At 43.8% G+C, this 22,719-nt stretch overlaps 1 protein-coding gene across 3 annotated transcripts in view; it reads right to left on the reverse strand.

Moving 5' to 3' along the window:
• The window catches only part of Myocd (myocardin), a 94,464-nt gene that overhangs the window by 8,048 nt on the left and 63,697 nt on the right, over positions 1–22,719 (reverse strand). For 2 of the 3 annotated variants that reach the window (NM_001414232.1, XM_006246583.5), the window contains 8 exon segments: positions 2,383–2,440; positions 4,847–4,975; positions 5,965–6,108; positions 8,179–9,075; positions 14,801–14,954; positions 15,782–16,071; positions 18,853–18,978; positions 22,016–22,191. In NM_001414232.1, the coding sequence (NP_001401161.1) occupies positions 2,383–2,440; positions 4,847–4,975; positions 5,965–6,108; positions 8,179–9,075; positions 14,801–14,954; positions 15,782–16,071; positions 18,853–18,978; positions 22,016–22,191 (1,974 nt within the window). 3 annotated transcript variants of the gene reach the window in all.

The following is a 22,719-nucleotide window of genomic DNA, read 5'->3' on the forward strand; positions in this document are numbered from 1 at the left end:
AGAAGCTGGAAAGAACCCAGATGCCCTTCAACAGAGGAATGCATACAGAAAATGTGGTACATCTACAGAATGGAGTCCTACTCAGCTATCAAAACAATGACTTCATGAAATTCACAGGCAAATGGAATGAACTAGAAAATATCATCCTGAGTGAGGTTACTCAATCACAAAAAACACACTTGGTATGTACTCATTGATAAATGGATATTAGCCAAAAAGCTCGAATTACCAAAGATGTAATCTGCAGACCACAGGAAGCTCAAGAAGGATGACCAAAATGTGGATGCTCCCACTCCTTCTTAAAAGGGGGAAAATATCCATAGGAGGGAATATGGAAGCAAAGTTTAGAGCAACTCAAGGAATGGCCATTCAGAGTCTGACCCACATGTGGTCCATGTATATATATATATATATATATATATATATATATATATATATATATATATATATATATACAGCCACCAAAACTAGATAAGATTGATGAAGCTAGAAAATGCATGCTGAAAGGGACCGGATATAGATCTCTCCTGAGAGACACATCCAGAGCATGTCCAACACAGAGGTCAATGCTAGCAGCAAACCTCTGAACTGAGAACAGGACCCCCTTGGGGGGAATTAGAGGAAGGATTGAAAGAATTGAAGGAGCTTGCAACCCGATAAAAACAACAATGCCAACCAAGCAGAGCTTCCAGGGACTAAACCACTACTGCAAGACTGCACTTTATTATTTTCAAACTCTTCTCAGCTGGCTTCTTCGCTCCATTCACTACCACTAGCTGTCAGTGGAGGACATTGTATCCCTGCCGCACTCTCTGTTGAAAGGAAATGAAGGATGGGCATCACCCCACAGCTGTTTTTCTCTTGATGCTCCCTTCTCAGCACTCTTCAGTGATTTTGAGGACAGCCTGGCCCCCTACTTTAGGCCTGCTGATCACACTTCTGCTGCTGCTGGAAACAATCCCCCAGCTCATAGGCATTTTGCCAGGTCAGTGTTTCTTAGTTCTTGAAGACCATAGTATCCTTAGAAATCACACAGTACACATGCTGGCTTCTCAGTTCTCTACCCTTCCCACCTCCTCCAGTGAGGCCAGCATCCCTGCTCTGTTGTAAACTTTGAGCCTTGTCTTTGCATAGCACTTCCTTCCAAGAGCGCTATCTTAAACAGGATGCCCCACTCTCTGTCTTTCTCCTTTCCCCTCTCGAGCTCATGTTTAGAGTATTCCAGGGCAATTATTTCTAAGGCACTCTCAGACACCTCACCCACTGGCTGTCAATTGATCATTGCATCTCAGTACCTCCCACATCTCTTTTTTCTGTCTCTGGATCATATTCTCTTATCCACGGTTGCCGTTATTTCTAACATTTTTTGCCCTTCTCTTCTAGATTAGCAACACTCTCTGCCCTGATAAGCTCACACCTACTTTATCTTAGCCTGCCCTAATTGCATTTAATTGCTCTAATTGCATTTAATTCTACTTTACAAACTTGCACTTCTCTAGAAAACTCAACTCATTCATGAGTAACTCATGGTTATTTTTTCCTAAACTCCCCCACAGTCCCTTCTGTGTCCTCACTATTTGGCATCCTTGCCACATTCTTCAGCATGTGGAGGAAGAGCATGTGGCATTAATGGTCATCTTCTATCACAAAATTTAAATACACACAGGCATCTCTACCCACCCGTTTCATCCTCCTTCTTGTAATGGTGAAAACACCAGTTCCCTCGGTCACTGTCTTTCTTGAAGAAAAGACTACATTCCAGAAAAATGAAAAATTAATTATCTGGTGGAGAACTGGGCTTAACATGACGCCTGGCATTCCATCTATGAGTCCTTTACTGACTGACACCTGCTTAACTTCAAATGCTGTTGATTCAGGGTTCAGCTCGGTGTCCTCATTTGATCTTCACACATACTCCCTCTGGCTTATACACATTCCATAAGGCTTCTTAAATAGATAAATGGTTGGGTTAAAGAGTACACTGGTTGCTTTTATTGCTAAGTTGAGGAACGTTTAAGCATGAATGGAGCATCCAGCAGGAGATGGCTGATTGAGTTTGAGTAGTGAGCACAATACTTTCACTATCTTCTTGTTTGTTTCCCTTTTCTCTTTGTGGAATTAGAAGAGCAGGAAAAGGATGTACCAACAGAACACACCTATGGAGACAGATGGATTGGAAGGTGACATGGAAAGTATCCTCAGGATAAAGGTATCAAGGAAGCATCCACTGTGCCTCTCTTCTCTGCTAACAAGGCACACCAGAGGAAGTGGCTCCACTAGCAGACCAAGTGGTGTACCTGACTCAGTGTGCCCCTGACCTTGCTTTTAAGAGGCCATGGGTGTGGAGGGGCCCGACAGACAATGGACAAGGCACTCTCTTACCTCCACTTTCAATGAGGACATCCAGGAGTTCATCCATCTGCTGACTCCGAGTCATTTGCTATTGCGAATTAGCCAAAAGAGAGCAGAGAGGTTAGAAGGCAATGGTTACTTCTGCGTGGAGACACTAGAAACAACACTGCTTGCTTGCTTAAAGATTCAAAACACTTGCTTAAGGCCCTAGAAACAGAATTAGTCTTGCCTAAAGATTCAACACAGCAGAGTAAAATTGAACATAACATAAAAGCTTGTAAGCTTAGTCTTTTAAAGTATACATTCACCTGTTAATGCAATCATCAGCACTACGAATCCACAGAGCTCTTTTAATCTGAGAAACTGAAACTCTCTACCCATTACACAATACCCTTCAATACCCCTTTGCCAACAGCAGCAGTCGCTACTCTCCTTCCTGTCTCTGTGAATTTGACTCTTCTTGGTCTTGGACTGAATGGTGCTCAATTGTGTAGAATCTACCACATTTTGATTTCCATACTTGTTGGACACTTGGGGTGTTTCTACTTCCGGCTGAAGTGAATAATATTCTACTGAGATGAGTTAGACTAGGTAAAGGACTTTGGTCTGTGTTGACCCAATCTGTGTTTGATTAAATTGAACACAGATAATCCACCTAGCTAGATAATCCAACACACCAAACGAGAATGAAAAGGACAGAACAGTAATCCTTGCCTCATGATTCAGGTCAGTTGTGTGGGAAGTTTCCATCCCAGGACCAGGCATCTTAATACACACCATAGGACCCTTTCTCACTTTGGAAACAACGTGTATCTACCTCTGCTTGGCTGCTATGGAAGTGGGTTGTAATATTCTTGGTTCCTCTTGCAAAATCTGTGAGTCTGCCCTCACCTCTACTCATCTGAACTGTCAAGCACAGCCACACATCTCCCTAGCTTCTCAGAAAGAAGAAAGCCTGCTTGGAATGATATCTTTTTAGAGCAAAGGAGACCTTGCTGTCTTGGTTTTGATTTCAGGAGACAAGATATGAGGTAGCACCTGACACTGATGCTCTTTTCTGAGTTGGGTACATAGCTATGGTTATTTGATGTCTACAGAAGCTCGAATTGCTTGAACTACTCATCTTTCGGCATCCTTAAGGGCTTGTGTCCAGGAGCCCTCACCTTTGGGTTCCAAAATCTTCAGGTGCTTATCTATTCTATAAAATAATTGTAAAAAGTAATTGTGTAAAACCTCCACCCATCCCCATGCTTTGCACATTGTCTCTGGAGCTTGTTACCTAATACAATGTAAATGCTGGGGAAATAGCTACTGTCCTGTGGCTTGGGGACCAGGGACAAGAAGAAGAGATGAATGCTCAACACGGAACAGCCACATGCCTAACATAGCATGCTTTAATGATGCTTTAATGCACATGCTGACGAGATAGAAGATTCGTAAAATGGCCAGAGGCAGATGCATGACAAGACAGACAATCCTTTCCTCTGGATGGGCTCCACACCACTTTTGGCATGCAGCAAGTTCAAGGCTTGCTTGTGGGAACTTTCAGCTCTTATTTCTCTAACGTGTTCAAGCCATGGTTGGTAGGATGCAGACACAGAGGGCTGACTGCATAAAAGCATTCATGTGCTTTCTTTTTCTTACTTTTTAAATTCAGAAGCTTTTCGAGCGTAAATGTGAGTGTTGGACTCAATGAACCTCCTTGAACCTACTACTCAGATTCAACAGCCATCAACATTGTGCCAAGGTCATTGAGTTTTAAAGCTAAGGGGTTGAGAACATATAGTATTGAGAATTGCTCTCACTGTTGAGCACCTATCATGGCCAAACAATGAGGTAAGAGCTACATTATCCACAATCCTTCAGAGCAAACACCTTTATTTTCTTGAAGAGAGGTTGAGTGTATATCCAACAGTGGCAGGTAACAAAGTTGGCAGTAAGGCCAGGCCTCGTGAATGCCTGCTTTGTCTGTTCTCCCTATATCACTCAGCTGTTACAAGCATTCCTCAGCTTTCCATGGGGTTACGGCCAGATAAAGGCACCCTAAACTAATACTACCATAGACCAAAATGATTGCACACACACAGTCCACTGCCCATCCTAACTCAGCAGCACAGCATGCTGCAGAGAACCTGCTTCTCTTGCGATTGGTCTGCCAATTAGGAATTGTAGTGCACTGTGACTGGCCAACACCCACAACACTGTCCCATGTGCTACGAGCTCACAATAAAGCCCAAGTTCAAAATGCAATTTAGACTGAATGCACACCATTTTATAATGCCATAAAGTAGAAAAAATCATAAACAGAGCCATTTTAACTTGGAATTATTTGTACACACATACAGCACTCATATGGATCCACTTTGCTAACTCTATTGGGGAGGCACCCAGCCCACTCCATATCAGAATCTACAATACATACAGTGCTCAATACTATGGAGTTCTTTCCACTGAGTTCGTTTCTTGAACTTGATAGAACAAACCATGTGGTTACCTGTTTCACTGCATCTTCGTAGGATGGGGGCTGGGTTATCTCCGGAACTGTTGGACTCGACTTAGGAAAAGTTGGGGATGGAATTGAAAACGTTGGCCCCACCTTGTCAGAAGATTGTAAACCAGTCATCTGCAAGTGGATACAATTCAGAGAACAGCATTCAACCCATGGGCCCTAAGGGACAATGCTTGAGTTCATGAACCACATGCTACATTAAGACAAATGCCAAGGACTAATAATGTGAGCCCAAGATGAGAAGTTAACAAACAACACTACAGGTTAACACCAGTTCACACCACTGTGGATTTATTGTTCATGGAATCTTAGTGCGGAACTCACAGATTTATTATCTTCTCTAAAGTGTACCTTCTTCTTCCCTCTCCTCTCCTCTCCTCTCCTCTCCTCTCCTCTCCTCTCCTCTCCTCTCCTCTTCTCTCCTCTCCTCTCTTCTCTTTCTTTTCTTTTTTAAAATTTTATATTATTTTATTTTACTTTATTTGAGATAGGGCCTCACTATGCAGCCCCGACTATTCTGGAACTCACTATATAGACCAGACTGGCCTTAAAGCCTCCCAGAGATCTACCTGCCTCTGCGTCCTGGGTTCTGGGATTTAAGGCATGCGCCTCTACACCTAGCAGATGCATCCTTTTCTACCAGATGATGAAGAAGGGGCATGAGCTCAATCCAGTGCAAAGTTCTTCAATGCAGGGATTTTCAGACTAGTCCATTCTTTGGGCCAATTCATTCCAAACTGGCTCATTTTCCAACAATGACTGAGAGTGATCTTCTCTGGGTACCTAGCCTGTGAGAGCTCCAGTCCCTTTGCTGACTTCAGGCATGTGGCTCTGTTACACCTTGTCCACATTTCGCCTCTCCCTCTCTTTGCTCTGGGAAGTTCCCCCATCCTGATTCTTCACATTCCTAATTCTTTCACCAGCTTATGAGTACCATCTCTTATTTCCTTCACAGAGACTCAGTTCTGGACCCTAGATTCTCATTCCTTTACACGAATCTATCCAGTACTCACCTCTGTCTCTAACACTATTCTCTCTCCAGCCCCCACTTCAATCCGTACCCTCACAGAAACTGGTTTATTATCAACTTCTCCAGTACTGACCTTTGGATGAATAACTGGGCTTTTGGGACAAGGGTTGAGCCCAGAACTGTGACTGCTGTCTGCTTGGGTGCCAGAGAAAGGCTGATGGAGGCTGGAAGATGGGGGAGAGAAGCTAGGAGGATGACCTTCATGTGCCCCTGAGTTCTGTTGAAAGGAACATGTGACAGATTAAAGCCAGCAGAATACTCAAGTGTGGCTTTAGCGGGCCACTGTCTTTGCCCCCAGGTTTCTGATATTTACAGAGCTTCCTGAATTCTATTAGCAGATGACTGTGTCTAAAATATCGCTTATGGGTTACAAACTTTCACTAGCTCTCACTAAGCTATAGACTCTGCACATCTCACCTGTGTAAGTGTTCAAGGCCCTCCATGACTACGGGCATTGCCTAGTTTCAGGAACATGAATTCTCCTGTAACCATACCTCCTACAGTCTACCTACTTATCTTTGTTCACATGGAATGTCTGTTTTCTGTTTAGATTCCTAAGACTCCCCACCTTCATAGATAAAAGACAAGTCTACTAAAGTCCTGACATAGCCTTCTCCTTTTTAGTGCTACTTGTGAAGTACAAGCTGTTCGTGAAGCCTTCTAGGATTCTATTAGCTCTGTCCCATCAATCTCTCTCCTACCCATGTATTCTCTGCCTGGAGATTTCATGACATATATCAGTCACGTTATTTGTTCTTCATGAAATTGCTACTGTCCTATAGAGTCTTTGTAAATAACAAATTATTGCATCTTCTAATTCCTCCCCAACAGCACTGATATCCTCAAAATGGAAAATCATGGCCCAGGCCATGTCCCAAGGGCTATTTTTACCTTTGTTGCCTAGGACACGGTGAATGCAATAGATGTTTATGAATGGTGTTGATAGCTATTTTAGTCCCCATTCCTCCCAGTATGTCCTCTTAGGAGTGGGCACCACTGGTGCGAATGTGTTGTTCGGGTAGGTCTGTGAAAGTGCGTTCTCATTCCCTTTAGTTGGGCTTCATACCCCCAGGGTAGAAACATTTTATCATGGACTTTAAAGGCAACTGATCCTAGCGTTCTAGGCAGTGAATTCAGACTTCCTGGGTCTCATTTTGCTCAATGGCAAATAAGAACACTACACTGGAATAGGGTTACTGGGACTGCAAACAAGATAGCACCTGTACTTGGTACTTGGCAGGTCCTCAGTGTGGGTTGTCTTAGATTTTACAATCTTTGACAATATAGTCTCCTTCGAATTGTCATCTATATACTTTCCTAATAACCCATTAGTTTTATGAACAAAGGGAAAGTCTTTGCTGATCTTGTTGGGTGTCATCTTTGAACTCTTATTCTCACTCATCTTCCAAAGCTCTTCTCTTATTCTGTCCCAGCCACTCACTGCCTTTCATTCTGATCCTTCTGGGTTCTACGACCTCTGACCCTGAGACCTTTCACTGATGCTTTGCCCAGGCCTCCATCCCAAATACTAACAATGCTTCCTCCTTTACCTCTCTCAAGGTTTCACGTCAACATTTCTGAGCCCTTTAGTGGAGACTGTAAACTTCCAGCCTTTTCACACAAACCAGCTCCACTCCACTTTCACCACAAGTTGGATCATCTATTTCCTTGACACTTGTCACCTGTTCTCCCCCAGGAATAGAGTTGCTAGTGTGTGGCACGCAGTAGGTCTTAATAAATATTTGAGAAGAATGTAAGAGAATAGGCACTTTCTCACGAACAGTCTGTCTGCCTACACCCGCCCCCCAAATGTGGTATTAGGATATAGCTTAAGTAGTCTCAAACTCATAGCAATCCCCTGCCTCAGTTTCCAGAGTGCTGAAATTCCAGGCCAGTACTATGCCTAAGTTCCTTTTGGTTCTCTTAATAGAATGATTTGGGCTATGACAGGAGTTGATATCAATTAGCCGAACAATAGCAAAACATTGCTTGGGGCCTGATAAGGTTATATTGGAAAGTTATGCTTTGTTGCAAGTTGTCTATGCTCAGAGTAAAGCTGAGGAGTTTGGCACAGAAGCTGTGATTTTCAGACATTTGCCTTCCAAGCCTTTTACAGAGTAAGTTTGCCAACTGATGATGCAAAGGCTGACGGTGAAGGCTCAAGGTCGGTAGAGTCAGTGAGGTGCCACCTAGCTTCTCAGAAACCCTACCCAGCTCCACCCAGTGGTGGGTGTTAATCCCCTGCATCTTGAAAGAGACACTGCTGGGTGAGGCCACAGGTGCTTACCTGTGCACACCCTTGGCTGCTGTTGGGTGAAGACACCCCATGGTTCTCTCTCTGAGCCCCAGAGGAGGAAGCCAGGAAGTAATGGTTGTTAGGCGATGGGGGCAGGCTGATGTGTTGCGGGCTCTTCAGGGTCCCCAGGGGGGAGTGCTGAGGGGAGCACTGGGGGCTGAGAAATGTGGAGGAGAGTACATGGGTTTGACCTGAGGACTCCACACAGTGAGGCAGCAGCTGAGCAGTCTCACAGGCCGGAGGGGGACTGTCGGAGCTGTGGCCCTGTCCCTTCCCAGATGCCTGCTGGGCTGCGAAGGGACAGCTAGAGACATCTTCCTGCTTGATGGTGGTGGCCAAGAAGGGCAGTGGCTTCTGGTCATTGCAGCCGCTCTTCTGCTTCTGCAGTTGCATTCTCAGCTCCTCCACCTGCCGCTGCTCTTGCCGCAGCTTCCAGGTGAGCTGGTTGATCACCTTTTGCTTCTCTACCAGCATCTTGTCCTTCTCAGAGTCTAGCCCGTCAGGCTCGGAGGGGCCCGAGCCCCCATTCAGGCTGCTCAGCAGACTCTCATCCGTACAGGCGGGCACCGGCGATGCATGCAGGCCGAAGCCAGGTGACGCATCGGTGAAGGTGTCTGGCAGGGACCCTGCAGCAGACAAGTCAGATGAGGCGGGGGAGATGGGCGGGCTGGAGCTTGTGCTGCCAAAGTGGTAGAAGCCTGATGGGGAGGACTGATAACTGGGCAAGGTGTTGGGCGTGACAGGAAAGGTGACAGTTGTGATGTCCCCAAAGTTGGGCACAGGGTTGCCAGCACAATCCTGGAAGGGTCGAAGCCGGTCCACCAGTGCTGTCTTGGTGCCCGACACTGGCAAGCCCCGGATTCGAAGCTGTTGTCTTAACTCTGACACCTAAAAAAAATGAGGGGTCCATTAGTGCAGTGTTCTGTGACAATGTATTTGTTATTAAGGGAGCTTTCACACACACACACACACACACACACACACACACACACACACACACGGAACTTAACAATATCCATCTACTTCTCTTTAATATTTCTTTGTAATTTCTCTCCTGCCTCTGATTTTAACCATTTTACACAATTTTAACAACTCTTAAAAATCTATTATCATTTTATAAGTCCATCATAATGTGAAAATAGCATGAATTCAAAAACACAGGGACAACATCTAACTTGTGGGACAAGCCAATTGAGCTTTGAGGCCTTCACAGAACATCAGCCATTCCCAGAGGCCATCCCTACTGCCCAACAGAAAAACTGGCAGGAATCAAAAATCAGTTCGAATATGGTGTGTAGGGAATGTACATCTCTTCACAACACTGTACATTAAAAAAAGAACACACTTGGAGCTACTGTAGTGAAGACCATCTGTGCCTTGTTTTTCATGGTCATAATCATGGGAATGCTTTTCTTAACCTAATGGTCAAGTCACTTAACCCACGTCTCTCCAACCTCCTTCATGTCTGCAGGAGAATGGTGTCTTCCTGGGTTTAGATGCACAAGTCTAACAGTAATCTGCAATAATTATCAGGCATTTTGGCTTCTACCTCTTGCTCATTTCCAAATCTAAAACATATACCTGCTCACTGAAGGGCTTGATAGAAAAAGCAAATTGTGGACATTTCTGGAGTTTGGCTTCATTAGGTCTGGGATGGGGACCAGGATCTTCCATTTATACCAATCCCAGGAGACATTGATGCCACTGGTCTTGCACCAGACTTTGAGAACAAAACTTTATTTGAGGAAGAGGGGCATGGGGAAGATTATGTTTAGGAGATAGAACCCAGGTCATTGCACGTGGTAGACCAGTTGTCTATCTTTAGTTACCCTCCAATTCCTCAGCCTCTGGGGTTTGGGTTTTATCTTCATTTTGTCTGGCTGACCTCTGACTCCCAGTTCTCTGGCCCCACTTCCTCAGTGTTGGGGTTACAGACATACCTCACTATGTTGTATGGTGAGTATAAGTTGGGTCCAGTAACTTTCATGACAGGGTGGGTAGAAATTGCATATTGAAGAATGCACCTGGTGATTAAACCAGACCATTCTTGGCCTTAGCTTCTTGATCCTCTGTGCTCTCTTTGAAGTGGGATATTAATCCTGTCTTATACATTTTTGCAAGGGCATACATGGATTTATAAAAGCACTTGGAATAGTGCCTGGAAAATGGTTGTGCACTACAAGACCATTATTATTATACTGATACACATGTAATTAATCAATTGCCATGTTCTTAGAATATTCACAAGTTGTAAAAATGAAATATATACAATCAAGGGAACTGGTCAAATAAAAATTACTGTATGCGATGAGGTACTGAAGATCCACTGAAATTAAAGCCATGAAAGTTTGTTGACCTTGTGAAAAGAATAACTATGTATAGTTTATTGTTAACTGAAAGAACGCTTGAGATGATACTATTTTAAATAAATTAAATGGTGCATGCATACATTTAAACTTATGTTTGCTTATAAAATTATCTAGTGACTATGGGTTAGAATGCTAGATAGTCTATATTGAATTTCCTAAATAGTCCACATAGACACATCACTTCTATGATTAAGGCAGGAAACATTCAATGCCTAAGGTCCAATGATTCTGTAAAACAGAAGAATACATAGGAAAACTTTCTGTAGGGACAGAGATTTTTGAGCATAAAAGCAAAGGAAGTAATCGCAAAAATACCCACAACCAAAAATTAAAGCAAAACCAAAAAGCAATAAAAAATGCAAATCCTAATAGTAATCTTTGGAAAGAAATCGATGACAGCATCAAAAATACATTGCCAAAATGAGAATACATCAAGTGTGCCTGTCGTTATAAAAAGGGAAGGCTGAAAGAGTGGCTCGGCAGTCAGAGCATGTGTTGTTTTTGCAGAGGACTCAGGTTCGGGTCCGAGCACGAGCATGGCAGCTCAAAACCACCTATAACTCCACTTTCAGGGGTCTTTTGATCTCTGTGTGCACCAAGCATGCCCGTGTACACATATATGTATGGGGGTGAAACTCCCGTACATATAAAACAAACAAAAACAGATAAAAATTAACAACAGCAACAACAAAAAGCTGAGGCCAAATATAAAATTAGGTAAGGCATCTGACCCAACTCTTTATAAACAAACACAGTTTTTAAAACTCCCAGAACACATGTGTTTGATCATTAGTAATGTAAGAAGTAATACAATTAAAATAAAAGGTATATTTTGATTCACTTGATAACAGATAAATGAGTAGGAGGGTTTTGTGTGAGCAAAGAGGCAGTGAGATAAATCTCTTAGCAAACTGAGGGACTTAACTGTCTTTCTGTTTAGCATAACTCTCTGAAAACATCAGCCCAACAATGTCTGTGAGCTGGTGAGATGCGCACTCTCTCTCTTCTGGTACCACTGAGCTGGGAGCGCTGCCTCTTAATGTGCACTGGGACACACATGGGCAGGCTCACTTTGGAGTGAAGCTCTTTAACATGTGGCTCTACTGCAGACTGTTTGGGAGAGAGAAATCTGTCTAGATCCTTCAAGATTGCTAAAGATTATTAATGTAGGGTTTTTGGTGTTTGGGGGAGAGGTTGTTTTGTTCGTTTGTTTACTTGTTTGTTTTGAGACAGCACTTCTCTGTGTAGCTCTGGCTGTCCTGGAACTTGATTTATAGACCATGCTGGTCTTGAACTCAGATCTGCCTGCTTCTGCCTCCTGTGTGCTGGAAGTAAAGGCAAGCGCCACCAAGCCTGGCTTAAAAAAATATATTAATGTATTTTTAAACCAGAAATTTAATTATTTCTGAGAAAGATAATCAGAGAAGATGATAGATGTATAAACAGAGGACACTGATATCCTATTCTGAATCGCAAACCATTTGGCAGCAAGTTTCTTGTCCAGGAGTGGAATGCTACTTAGGCTATAGGGTGGTTTGCTGGTATTAAAAATATAACTTTTATTGAATATTAAAAGTTGTGGAAATATTCATGGTGTGTTAAGGAAAGCATGTCAGAAATTTATGGGCAGCATAATTATTTAGAAGTAGTTGCTGTCAAGCAGACTGTGTTCACATGCATTTCAGGCTGGAAGAAGCATCACGTCATGCTTTCCCTGGCTCCTGTCTATTAAAATGCCATTGACATTGCTATGCGTGATCATGTTTCAACTTTAAAATGTCACTTTCCAGCAACGAAGCACCCCGAGAAGGCACCACAGCCACTCACAGCCACTCTTGCTGGCAGCCAGAGTGCTGCTTCTCTTCAGAGTCTTGCTGGACATTTTTTTTCCTTTCAAATTTCCTGGTTTGAAAAAGTGCAAGATAGCAACTCATTATTGTTTTAATTTTGAGTTACTTAAAATTAATGAGTTCCACACTTATTTTTAGAATCTGTTCTTGCACCGAATAATTTAGGCTACATTATTAAATAATGCAGATCAGGGTCTAAAATAAAATGAGTACTTGTTGGGTTCAATTCCCTTAAAATGTCAGATCGTTTGGCCATGTGGGCTTGCTTGAGGTGAAGACTTGTACACACCTCTCCTCTACACTCATTGGGGGTCTAATTATTGGTAACTTTAAGATCATTTATTCTGGAAGAATTCTAACATACTCAAAGGGAGATAGAAAACCATAAAGAACTCACATACACATCAAACGACCTCAGTAATTGTCAACTGATGCCTATTTTCCTTCCTTTTCTACTTCTTTTACATTGTCTTGAGGTCAACTATATTTTGATTTTTACAGAGCTTGGTATCTACCTCCAAAAGAAAGGAGCTCTTAAACACATAAACACAAGCACTATCCACCTTAGAGTGGACAGTTTCTTAATTTTCATCAAATATTTTCCCAGTCTTCAGAATTAATTCTGAAATTAAGAATCCTTCCCTCACCCTCCCTCACATGAAAAAAACACTATTCTCTTTCTCTCCTTCTCTCTCTCTCTCTCTCTCTCTCTCTCTCTCTCTCTCTCTCCCTCCCTCCCTCCCTCCCTCCCTCCCCCCTTCTGTAGGCCAGAGGTCAACCCTCCCTCCCTCCCTCCCTCCCTTCCCCCTTCTGTAGGCCAGAGGTCAACCTCAGGGTTCTTTTGTCTGTCTGTCTGTCCCCCCACCTCAGACAGGGGTCTGCCATTGTCCTGGAGATCACACAATTGAGTTAGATTTGCTGGCCAGAGAGCCCCAAGGATCCCTCTGTGTCTGCCTCTGTTGCTGTTGGGAGTTGGGAGTTGCTGGTGGTCCTGGGAATCAAACTCAGGTCCTCATGTTTTTGTATGGCAAGCACTTTATCCACAGGGCAATCTCCCAATCCTGATATCTCTGTAAGGAGAAACCCAACTCCTCCCAGTGCTCTTCATGTTCACACCGTGAAACACTGACTAGAGAAACATCAGTTACGTTGTATTGCCTTCCAGATCATCTCAAGGGATGATCACCTTCTCAAATCCCCTATTCCATCGTTCCTCAGAAGCACCGTGAGCTTCCTTTACTCTCTGCCTCCTCCTACTTCTTTCCTTTCCACTCATTCGTCTTTCTTTCTCATGACCTCATCCACTTCCCCAGTGAATTTTTCCCAGTGAGCTATGCTCAGTTTGCCAAGGATTCTAGTTCCTGACTCCATCCCCTGCAGCCCAGGTCTCTCTGCAATCTCTACTTCACAAAATTCAAATTAAGGGTTGGGGATGGGAACGGGCGGACTAATGAAGAAATGGCCAGGATGGGCTCAGTGAATACTATGAGGATCTTTAAGGATGCAGGATTTTAAAGAAAGGGGTTATAAGATGGTTTTTGGAGAGCAGTAGGTAGCGTGGGAACCAGGCAAACAAGTGTCATCTCTGGCAATCTGATGAACGTGTGGATACGGTTCATACACTGCGAAGACTGTATCCATCCCGCTCTGTCTCCATATGGAAGCTGGACAGAAGGGGAACATGTCGATCAACACTGAGCGCTTTGCAACATACCAGGGTCAACTAGAAACCCTCTGTCATTTGAGTGAATATAGATCCCTGGACTCTGTGATCTGCAGTAAGTTGCTGGCATGCATGTTCCATTGAATAAGCTGACACTTCAGGGCGGAAGTCCCCAAATTTGGGAACATAAGAGAAAATTGTTTTAAATTATATTTGGACAGAGAGTTGCTAACATTTTTTTTTCTTATTCAGTGAGGGACAAGATACTCATTTAACAATTGGATAAAAGAACCCGAACCACACAACCTCCATCTTTAATGGAAAAGCAACTTTAAAACTCAAAAGCGTTAGGAAGAAATGTAGGTGCATCAGCTCTAGGGATTGCTCTGAGCTACATGAAGAGCAATCCCCAGGGTTTCTTATTTCCCCTATTCCACCAGAGATCGCCAAGGCTTCATTGTGAAATTGACCATTGCTTTAGAAAATTCTAGAGGCTTTATAAGTCGCATACCTCCTCCTCCTCCAACTGTTTCTTAGTAACTCGTTTATCCTAATGAGAAATTTCAGGTGTAGCAGAAAGGAACGGATCACTCTAAGCTTGGCAAGGCTGAGGCAGGACCTGAAGGTTAGAGCTTGACTATGGCACCCGAAGTTCTGCAACACCCATGGGTCTTTCCCATACCTTCTCCCTCTTCAACGTTTTACTCAAGAAATCAGGTCAAATTGTATACCTTGAGATCATCCAGGTTTGGTGGAAGGGGGCCTGGTTTGAGAGAAGAAACACCAGTTTGTCCAGAAAGGCTATTTTTGACAGGGGACAGCGGGGTATTGTTCAGTGGTGTTGAGGAAGAATTCGGATTTCTGGTCATCTGTTCATTTGGCTCTCTGGAAAACAAGAGGTACATACAATACAATACAATACAATACAATACAATACAATACAATACAATACAATACAATACAATCAGGCCTATGTGGGTGGAGCCTCTGTAGGTGGAGCTTGGGACAAGTTACAGAGTGATTTCATACAGGGGTCAATGATGTAACAAATCAGAAGAGGGTGGGAGAGGGGAAACAGTAACTTAAACTAGATAGCACATGCAGAATTCCCAGCTTCATTCTGAGGACACGGAAAAGCATCATGGAATCTAGGCATAGGGAGGCCTGCAGGTCCACCCATGACCTAGCTGAGGCACTATTCTGGAGAGGTCTGAGCATGACGTATTGGATCTTGATCATGTTCAGCTTTAGATATAATTAAGAGGGGGTCATAGGCAGGTGAAACAATCCTCTTGTTAACTGTATGGGTGAAGATGTTGGCCATGTAGAATATGATCAGGACCTGGCAACACAGGCATACAGCCCAGGTTCAAGGGCCAGTTTCAAAAGCTGTCACTTAGTCCGTTAGCAGTGACCTCAAACTGCCAGCAAAGTCAATTCTGCATTCTTAGACGTTCTGCAGTTCAGTTTGGAAATACTAAGGGTTTCCCTTTCCTCTAAGGAACCTTGATTTAGTTGTTTCCTCCCAGCCCTATCTATGGTCCTGACAATGTATACATGGTTTCTACAGAGTCATAGGCCAAACATGTCAGAGGAGGACATGATGTAATGCAGGGTACACTGGTCCCACAGAGCTGACCCTGCAGGCCTTAGACAGAGATGCCATCCTCTACCTCTGTCTAGCATTCCCCACTCCAGCTCGAGGCACTCACTTGAGGTGTGCTTGGTGCATCCCAGGGTAGCTGAACCGTTGCTGTTGCTGCTGTTGCTGCTGCTGCTGTTGCTGCTGTTGCTGCTGCTGTTGCTGCTGGCTGAGGATCTGTAGCTGCAGGAATAGCTGCTGTTGCTGAAGCAGCCGAGCATAGGCAGAGTCCATGGGGGGAGGGGATTTCTCTGCCTTCTGGTCCGGGGGGATGTACTGGTGGTATTTGAGCTTCTTCACCTTTGGTTTGGGGTCTTTGGGCTTTTTGTGGCGGTTCTTACTATCACCCAAAGACTTGGACTGCAAAAAAGAAGGGAGACATAGCCTGTGTTGTAGGTGATAGTCAGAAGGTTTCCCCTCAAATTCTGTAAGGCATGGTGCATAGTTTCCAACAGCGTTCATGGATCAGGTGAGCAGATCTGACAAATTACCACCCTCACAGCACATGGGCACCTTACACCTTACAGGACAATTGGAGCTTTCCTGGAGTGGAGTTCAATGAGAGCTTACATTTCAATAATCTTATGTAAAACCTGTGGATAGCCTACCACTCCCATGTGGGTTCGCTTATGAGAATGTATGTAAGCAATTCAAGTTAAACACATGGTAAGCTGACTTGCTAAGGACGTGAACTTAGATGAAATGAGCATTGTATCTGCAGAATGTGGTCCTCAAATGCACCTGTAGACTTGCCTTCCCTCACATTCAAAAATGTCCATATCTGGCAGGAAGCCACACCCCTTGAAATACTGATTCTTTACCATGGGGAGGGACGCCCACCCACCACCCCCATTCCAGGAGTCATTCACCATACACTACGATCTGCACACAGTGAGGGGGTGAGGGCGCAACTTTGGGACCTAATAGAAATGTTTGAGTACAATATAAGTTTACTATCTATAAGTTTCATCACATATAAGATGAAGAAAATATTATTTAGTTTGTATCTTTCAGTACAAAGATCATAAAAAGGTCATCATAGGGGCAGGCTTAGGAGATAAAAGCCCTTGCTGCCAAACCTTCTCTCTCTCTCTCTCTCTCTCTCTCTCTCTCTCTCTCTCTCTCTCTCTCTCTCTCTCACAGACACACACAGACACACACACACACACACACATTTTGTGATAATTCCATACATAACCTTCTCTCTTGGAATCAAAAAGCCCTAATATATTAGGAAGCAATAAGTCTATTATCATGGAGGAGTAAAAACCATCCAAACCAGATTTTATTAAAGGTGGTTCGAAGGAAGAACATGGGTGTCAAATTGGAAGGAAAGAGTAATACCATCACTGAACAGAAGAGGGAGCTCCTGAATAGCTGGCTGGCACAGTTTCCAGGGACAGCCTCCAGACTTCAACTACAAGCAGCACATTTGAATGTGACCTCCAAGGAGCCTACAACGTTCCTTCTTCACTGACTCAGTCACCTTGTAAGATGCAGGAGCTTTCGTTTTCTGAGTCTTCCTCTCTGAGACTAATGAATAATGATTGGGAGTATCTCTGAGCGTAGAGGCTTTATTTCACTCTACTCATTAAATGATTGGCTTTCTGGCTAATTAATCAAACTTGGGCAAGTTTCTGCAGGGTCTGATGACCAGCTCCTCCCAGCTTAGCTTCTGCTCAGGCCTCATCCCCTCAGGTTTGTTTTGCTGACTCAAGGGTGCTGAAGATGCTTTTGTTACCCTATATTGCCTTAGCACAGGCACCCGGAACATTCCGGAAGATAGTGTGTAATGGTTGTTAGTAACATAACACACCCATATGGTTTGACTCCTTTTGTGAGTACAGGGGATACTTGTTCTGTATTTGCATGTATTTTTTTTTATCTTTACAGCTCACAGGACACAGAAGGTGTACACATGCATTTTCCTAAGGGTGGACCAGCGATAGATCCACCATGGTGTTCAAGTCCCAGGCTGTGTGACTCAGCAACTGGAAAAAGGAAGGCAGTACCCTATGCCTAGAGATTCCAAGACTTTATATGCATGCATGCATTTACCCCTGCACACACACTCACATACACACACATATTCACACACACATACACATACATTCACACACACACACACACACACACACACACACACACACACACGTGCTGTTCTTTGGGCTCCTAGCATGTCTTCTTGGTATGGGGCAGTTGACAGCTTTACTAATTTAAATTACGCAAAACTTAAACATTCAATTAGCAATGCTACTATCATTCCTCTTTATAGACACCTTCACCAGTAATGGGGACCATTTCCTCCTCCATCCAATGTGCATCTAATAGATGATAAAACTATTATTTTGTCATTGACTATTACTTTAATTTACAACCTAAAAAGTTCCCAGAAGAATTGTGTCACCAGGTACTAAAAGGTAACACTAGAACTGAAAAAAAAGTGCTCCCAACTGAATCCAATAGATATTAGCTAGTACAGAGTAATATAAGAAAGCCAAACGACTGTGCAGTGTTTAATTAGGAGACAGTTCTCTGGGAATGGCTGGATGTAATGCTGGGGAAATTAAGTATGAAATATGGTAGTCACCGCTGGCTGTCTCCTGTGAGCGTAACTCTTCCCATGCTTGTCTCCCCTATGCCTTAGAGCCTTTGCAATACCCAAGGCTTTAGTGCTGCTCCTGTCATATAAATACAACTGCTCTGAACATGTTTTATGAGCCTTACAAGTCCCACGTGCACTGCAGTCAACTGGGTGAGCCCATGCTGAGCTTTTATTTTTAATCTTCATTTTTAATTTTGTGTTGTGTAGCCCAGGCTAACCACGAACTCACTGATTTATTTTTTTCCCTTCTGAATGCTAGGATTACAGGCATGTATGTACCACCTTGTCTGACTCATGAAATCCAAGCCACAGACATGCTGTCTGAGCTATATTCCCAATTTAGACAGGCTTCCTTAGAGCCGAGAGTATATATGTAGATGGCATGTGCCGCTTTGTGACTTTTCTAGTTGCCCGAACCTGTGACTGGTTTCATGTAAGTCTCCTCATACCAACAGAACTGCCTTGGAAAGCTCTGCTTTGTATGGCTTCAGGAAGCATAGCCTCAGGCAGAGATTGGGGGCTAGACAAGTTCATACCTTTACCGCAGTGTGCACAGGGATCGGGGTGCTGAGAGGGCCAAGCACCTGCTTCCCAGAGTCTGACTGGTTGCTCAGCTGGGAGGCTGTATCGTTCTTGTCACTTTCTGAGCCAGGAGTGAGATCCTGAAATCCAAATTGTAGTGTTACTGGGATACAACAGTAGAGGTGCTGTACCATTCGGCTGAAGCCCTCCTGTGTCCACCTTAGCTTCCTGTCCTGGTAACACTGGAAGACATCCCAATCTGTCACCCACTGCAGAGATACCTCTGAGAGATAAAGTGAAATTTTCATTACCAATTCCAGAAGATGGGGTGTACTCCTGGCTTGATCTGGGCAAATTAGGACACCTGGTCACCCTGAAGGAGAGCACTACAGAATAGTGAGATGGAGAAAGAAAGGAGAAAGGGAGAGTGGGAGCAAAAGTTCTGAGGGAAAAAAAGAAGCAAAACAGGGGGGAAGGGCATGCGTGCATAAATATAATGCCTGTGGACATGTGCAAGTGTATGTATAAAGAGAGAACTACATGTATCTGTCTCATTGTGTAGGAGTTTATGTGTGCATGTGTGTATACGGATAGAATTATGAATATGAGTGTCAGAATGTAGGAATGTGTGTGTATGCATGTGTATATTTGTAAATGTTCATGACTCTTTGTTGGCTACATACACATGTCTGTGTATATATGCATGTGTATACTGACAAATATATGTATATATATGAATATATATGCAGTAGTCAGTATGAGTACTTTCCTGGACATGTGCACACAGGTATGTGTACATCTATGCTCATTATATGTGTATTCATGCATATTCATACATGTATGCTTGTATACATGTGCTGGTTATATGTGTTTATGCATGTTCACACTGGTATCTATGCATGTTAAGATATATATCTATACATATCTATGTGTGTCTGAGTACATATCTTATGTACATGTGTACTTGTGCATAAATGTTTATATGCATCTTTATATCAATGTATATGTATAGAAGGTAGATATAAAAGGGGAAGAATTGTCAGAGTTCAGGGACAAAATAATATGTGTATATGTGTGTTTATACATGTGTATTAGATCCACGTTTTTGCATGTTTAGGGACACACACGTCTTTATGAGAGGTATGCTTCTGTCTGCTGGGGCTTCCATGAAAAGAATAATTCTCTTCCTTTCCAACATAACTATGCTATGGCTCAACAAAGGGGCAGGGGTCTTTATACCCTTCCTGGGGGGGAATTGGGCTGCTCAGTTCTCCCCTGAACCCCTGACCCCCAGCGTGTCACAAACCTACGGGCTGCTTGTCTCCCAGAGCCTCAGCGTTCTAACCTTCTAGACACAGTTGCTGAGAGAAGAGACATAAAGCAGCCCTTGCGTTTTCTCTGTGCCACTCATGCTTGGCCCCCTCTTCCCCTTCTGCTAGGGTTAAGAAGAAAATAAAATGCGTCTTTTCCTCAAAACCATTCTTAAATCAGAGGCCAAGGAGAGGAGTTTGCTGTCAGAAGAATATGTGCAAGTGGCCTGATAGCCTGTTTGATGTTATCAAAGACGTCTGACTGCAAAGCTCAGTATGGGCATGGCAGGAAGGGAGCTGCTTTGATGATGGACTCCTGCACGAGGAGTGCACATTCAGCCTTGCCTCTCCCGCCTCCTGCCCCCTCCCACTTCACATCTCCCTCTTGGCAGGTTTAGGTGTGCTGTGATGGGGTGGAGATAGGGATGACAGTGACCAGTAACCATCATGGTTTCGGGAAACTCAACCCCAAATAGACACCACTGCAACTTCCCCTCATCTGGATGGGCGTTCCAGTAGGAAAATAATTTCAAATACAAGTTGAGCATCCGTACACCAATATTCCAACATCTGAAATGCTTCAAATTTGACACCTTTTGAGGCCGTCAAGAAGCCATGAGAAGAAAATACATATATAAAATTACATTTAGGCTCTGGGTATGCATGCATATCTAAGACAAAAGTGAATTCTGTGTTTTGATGTGGATCCTACCCTCATGAATAGACACAAATACATAATAAATCTAAACACTTCTGTTCCCCAATATTCTGGGTAAAGGATCGCCAATGAAGCTATTTTATTCCAGTGTCTGTGGAACAGTCTCTTGGTGGTCAGGTGGTCAGGTAGATTGAAGTCTTCTGAAAGGGAAGAGAGGGGCCTAGAGGCTTCTGTCTAGAGAAGAGTATTACAAAACCAGGGTGGAAAGCACTTCCGTATCACTATTCTTCCTTCCCCATTCCATGTGCTCCTCTCCCACTGACATCTCTTAGGGACACATTTGAGACATTTTGTGTGACCCTGGGATTCACCTAACCATTAGATTCATGCAGCGATGATTTTTCCCCCTCTATGGTCCTCAGCTTCACTGGTACTTAGCAGGCAATGCCAGGGATCTCCGGAAAGAAGATGTGAGGTGCATAATGTAGTCTGGGGCCCAGTGTGGGCATCAGGTCAGTGTGGGCATCGGGACAGTGTGAGCATCAGGACAGGAGATGTAGTTTATTAAACCCTTCATTATTCTTTGTAAGTGTGCTTCATAGTTTAGGTATCAATTCCTCCCTTTCACGCACTTGTGGATTTGTCTAGAAGGAGTGAGGACTGAGCTGGAGTTGGGGCTATGTGCTAGCTTCAGGCTGACATGGCAGACATCTGTTGAGGGTAGAAGCAACTGGTGCCTCCTGCTTTACTGAGAACACCTCCTCCTGTCCTCATCCCCCACCCAGGCCCTCTGACGAGTTTGAGATCTGTCCTGCCAGGAGAGTGTTGGCTAATTGTGGATCTCACTGAGTCAATTTACCTTATGCCTGAAACAGAAGAATAGCTACTTGCTCACAAGGTAACTCTAAAAGCTAACATTGTGGGGGTTTTCAGTGCTTCTAAGATCCACAATTGCCTGCACTGAATAGGTTAAGAAGAGACATTAAGAGAATACATCATCAGGTAAGCTGTTTGTGGTGGCATACACTATAATCCCATCACTCAGCCTGAGCCAGGGGTATCCTGAGCTTGAGTCCAGGCTATCCTATATCATGAGACCCTGTCTCATGATAAAACCAGCAGCAGACAGAGTAAGGGGCTGTAAGCAACACCAGCTACAGTAGTGACGATATGAAATCTAAGACTGTGCGGCAGGCTAGTCTGTTTTACCTGGATTGTGTCCAGAGGGCCAGCCAGAGGAGCCTCAGTGGATTTGATGTCTGGGGTTGATCCTCCAGAGCCCTGGGGATCCTCGCTCCGAGCCTGATCTGGGGAAAGCCCATCCCTGCTGCTGTCATCTTCAAAGGCAAATGCATCTGCTGCTTTGGAGAGGCTCACCTCAGTACCTGAGCGAGAGAAAACCAAGACGGAATTGGTGACCTGGATCATCACAGAACTGTTCAGAAACACTGCTAAGTATTGACCCTATGCTGGAGCACACATTTTGCTCTCCCAGTGTAGCGCAGGTCCAGAGAAGAGTGAGAATATATTTTTAAGCGATTAGCTTTTCTACACGAGGACTTCAAAGCTTATCATCGTGCGCTGAACTTTACTTCCAGGCTGAGTCATTTCTCAGCTTATGGAACCTATGTCCTTTTGAAAATAAATCAGGAAAAGCAAAAAGGAATGGACGTGCTGTGAGGCCACTGGAAGATAATTCAGAGCGACTGCCTCTCTCCTTTGGGCTTTCCAGCCTGAGAGAGAGAATCAAAATGACAGCTTGCCAGTTGCTTCATCTTCAAAGATAAAGCTGGGCACACACACGCACAAAATGTTTAGTAGACTTTGCTAATAAGGAGAAGGGAGGCCAGCTACTAAGTTTAAATTCCTAGATGTCAGATTTAGCTAACGTCACCAGAGTTCACATCCAAGCG

This window comes from Rattus norvegicus, chromosome 10 (assembly GCF_036323735.1).
Source record: "Rattus norvegicus strain BN/NHsdMcwi chromosome 10, GRCr8, whole genome shotgun sequence".
NCBI classification, from domain to species: Eukaryota; Metazoa; Chordata; class Mammalia; order Rodentia; family Muridae; genus Rattus; species Rattus norvegicus.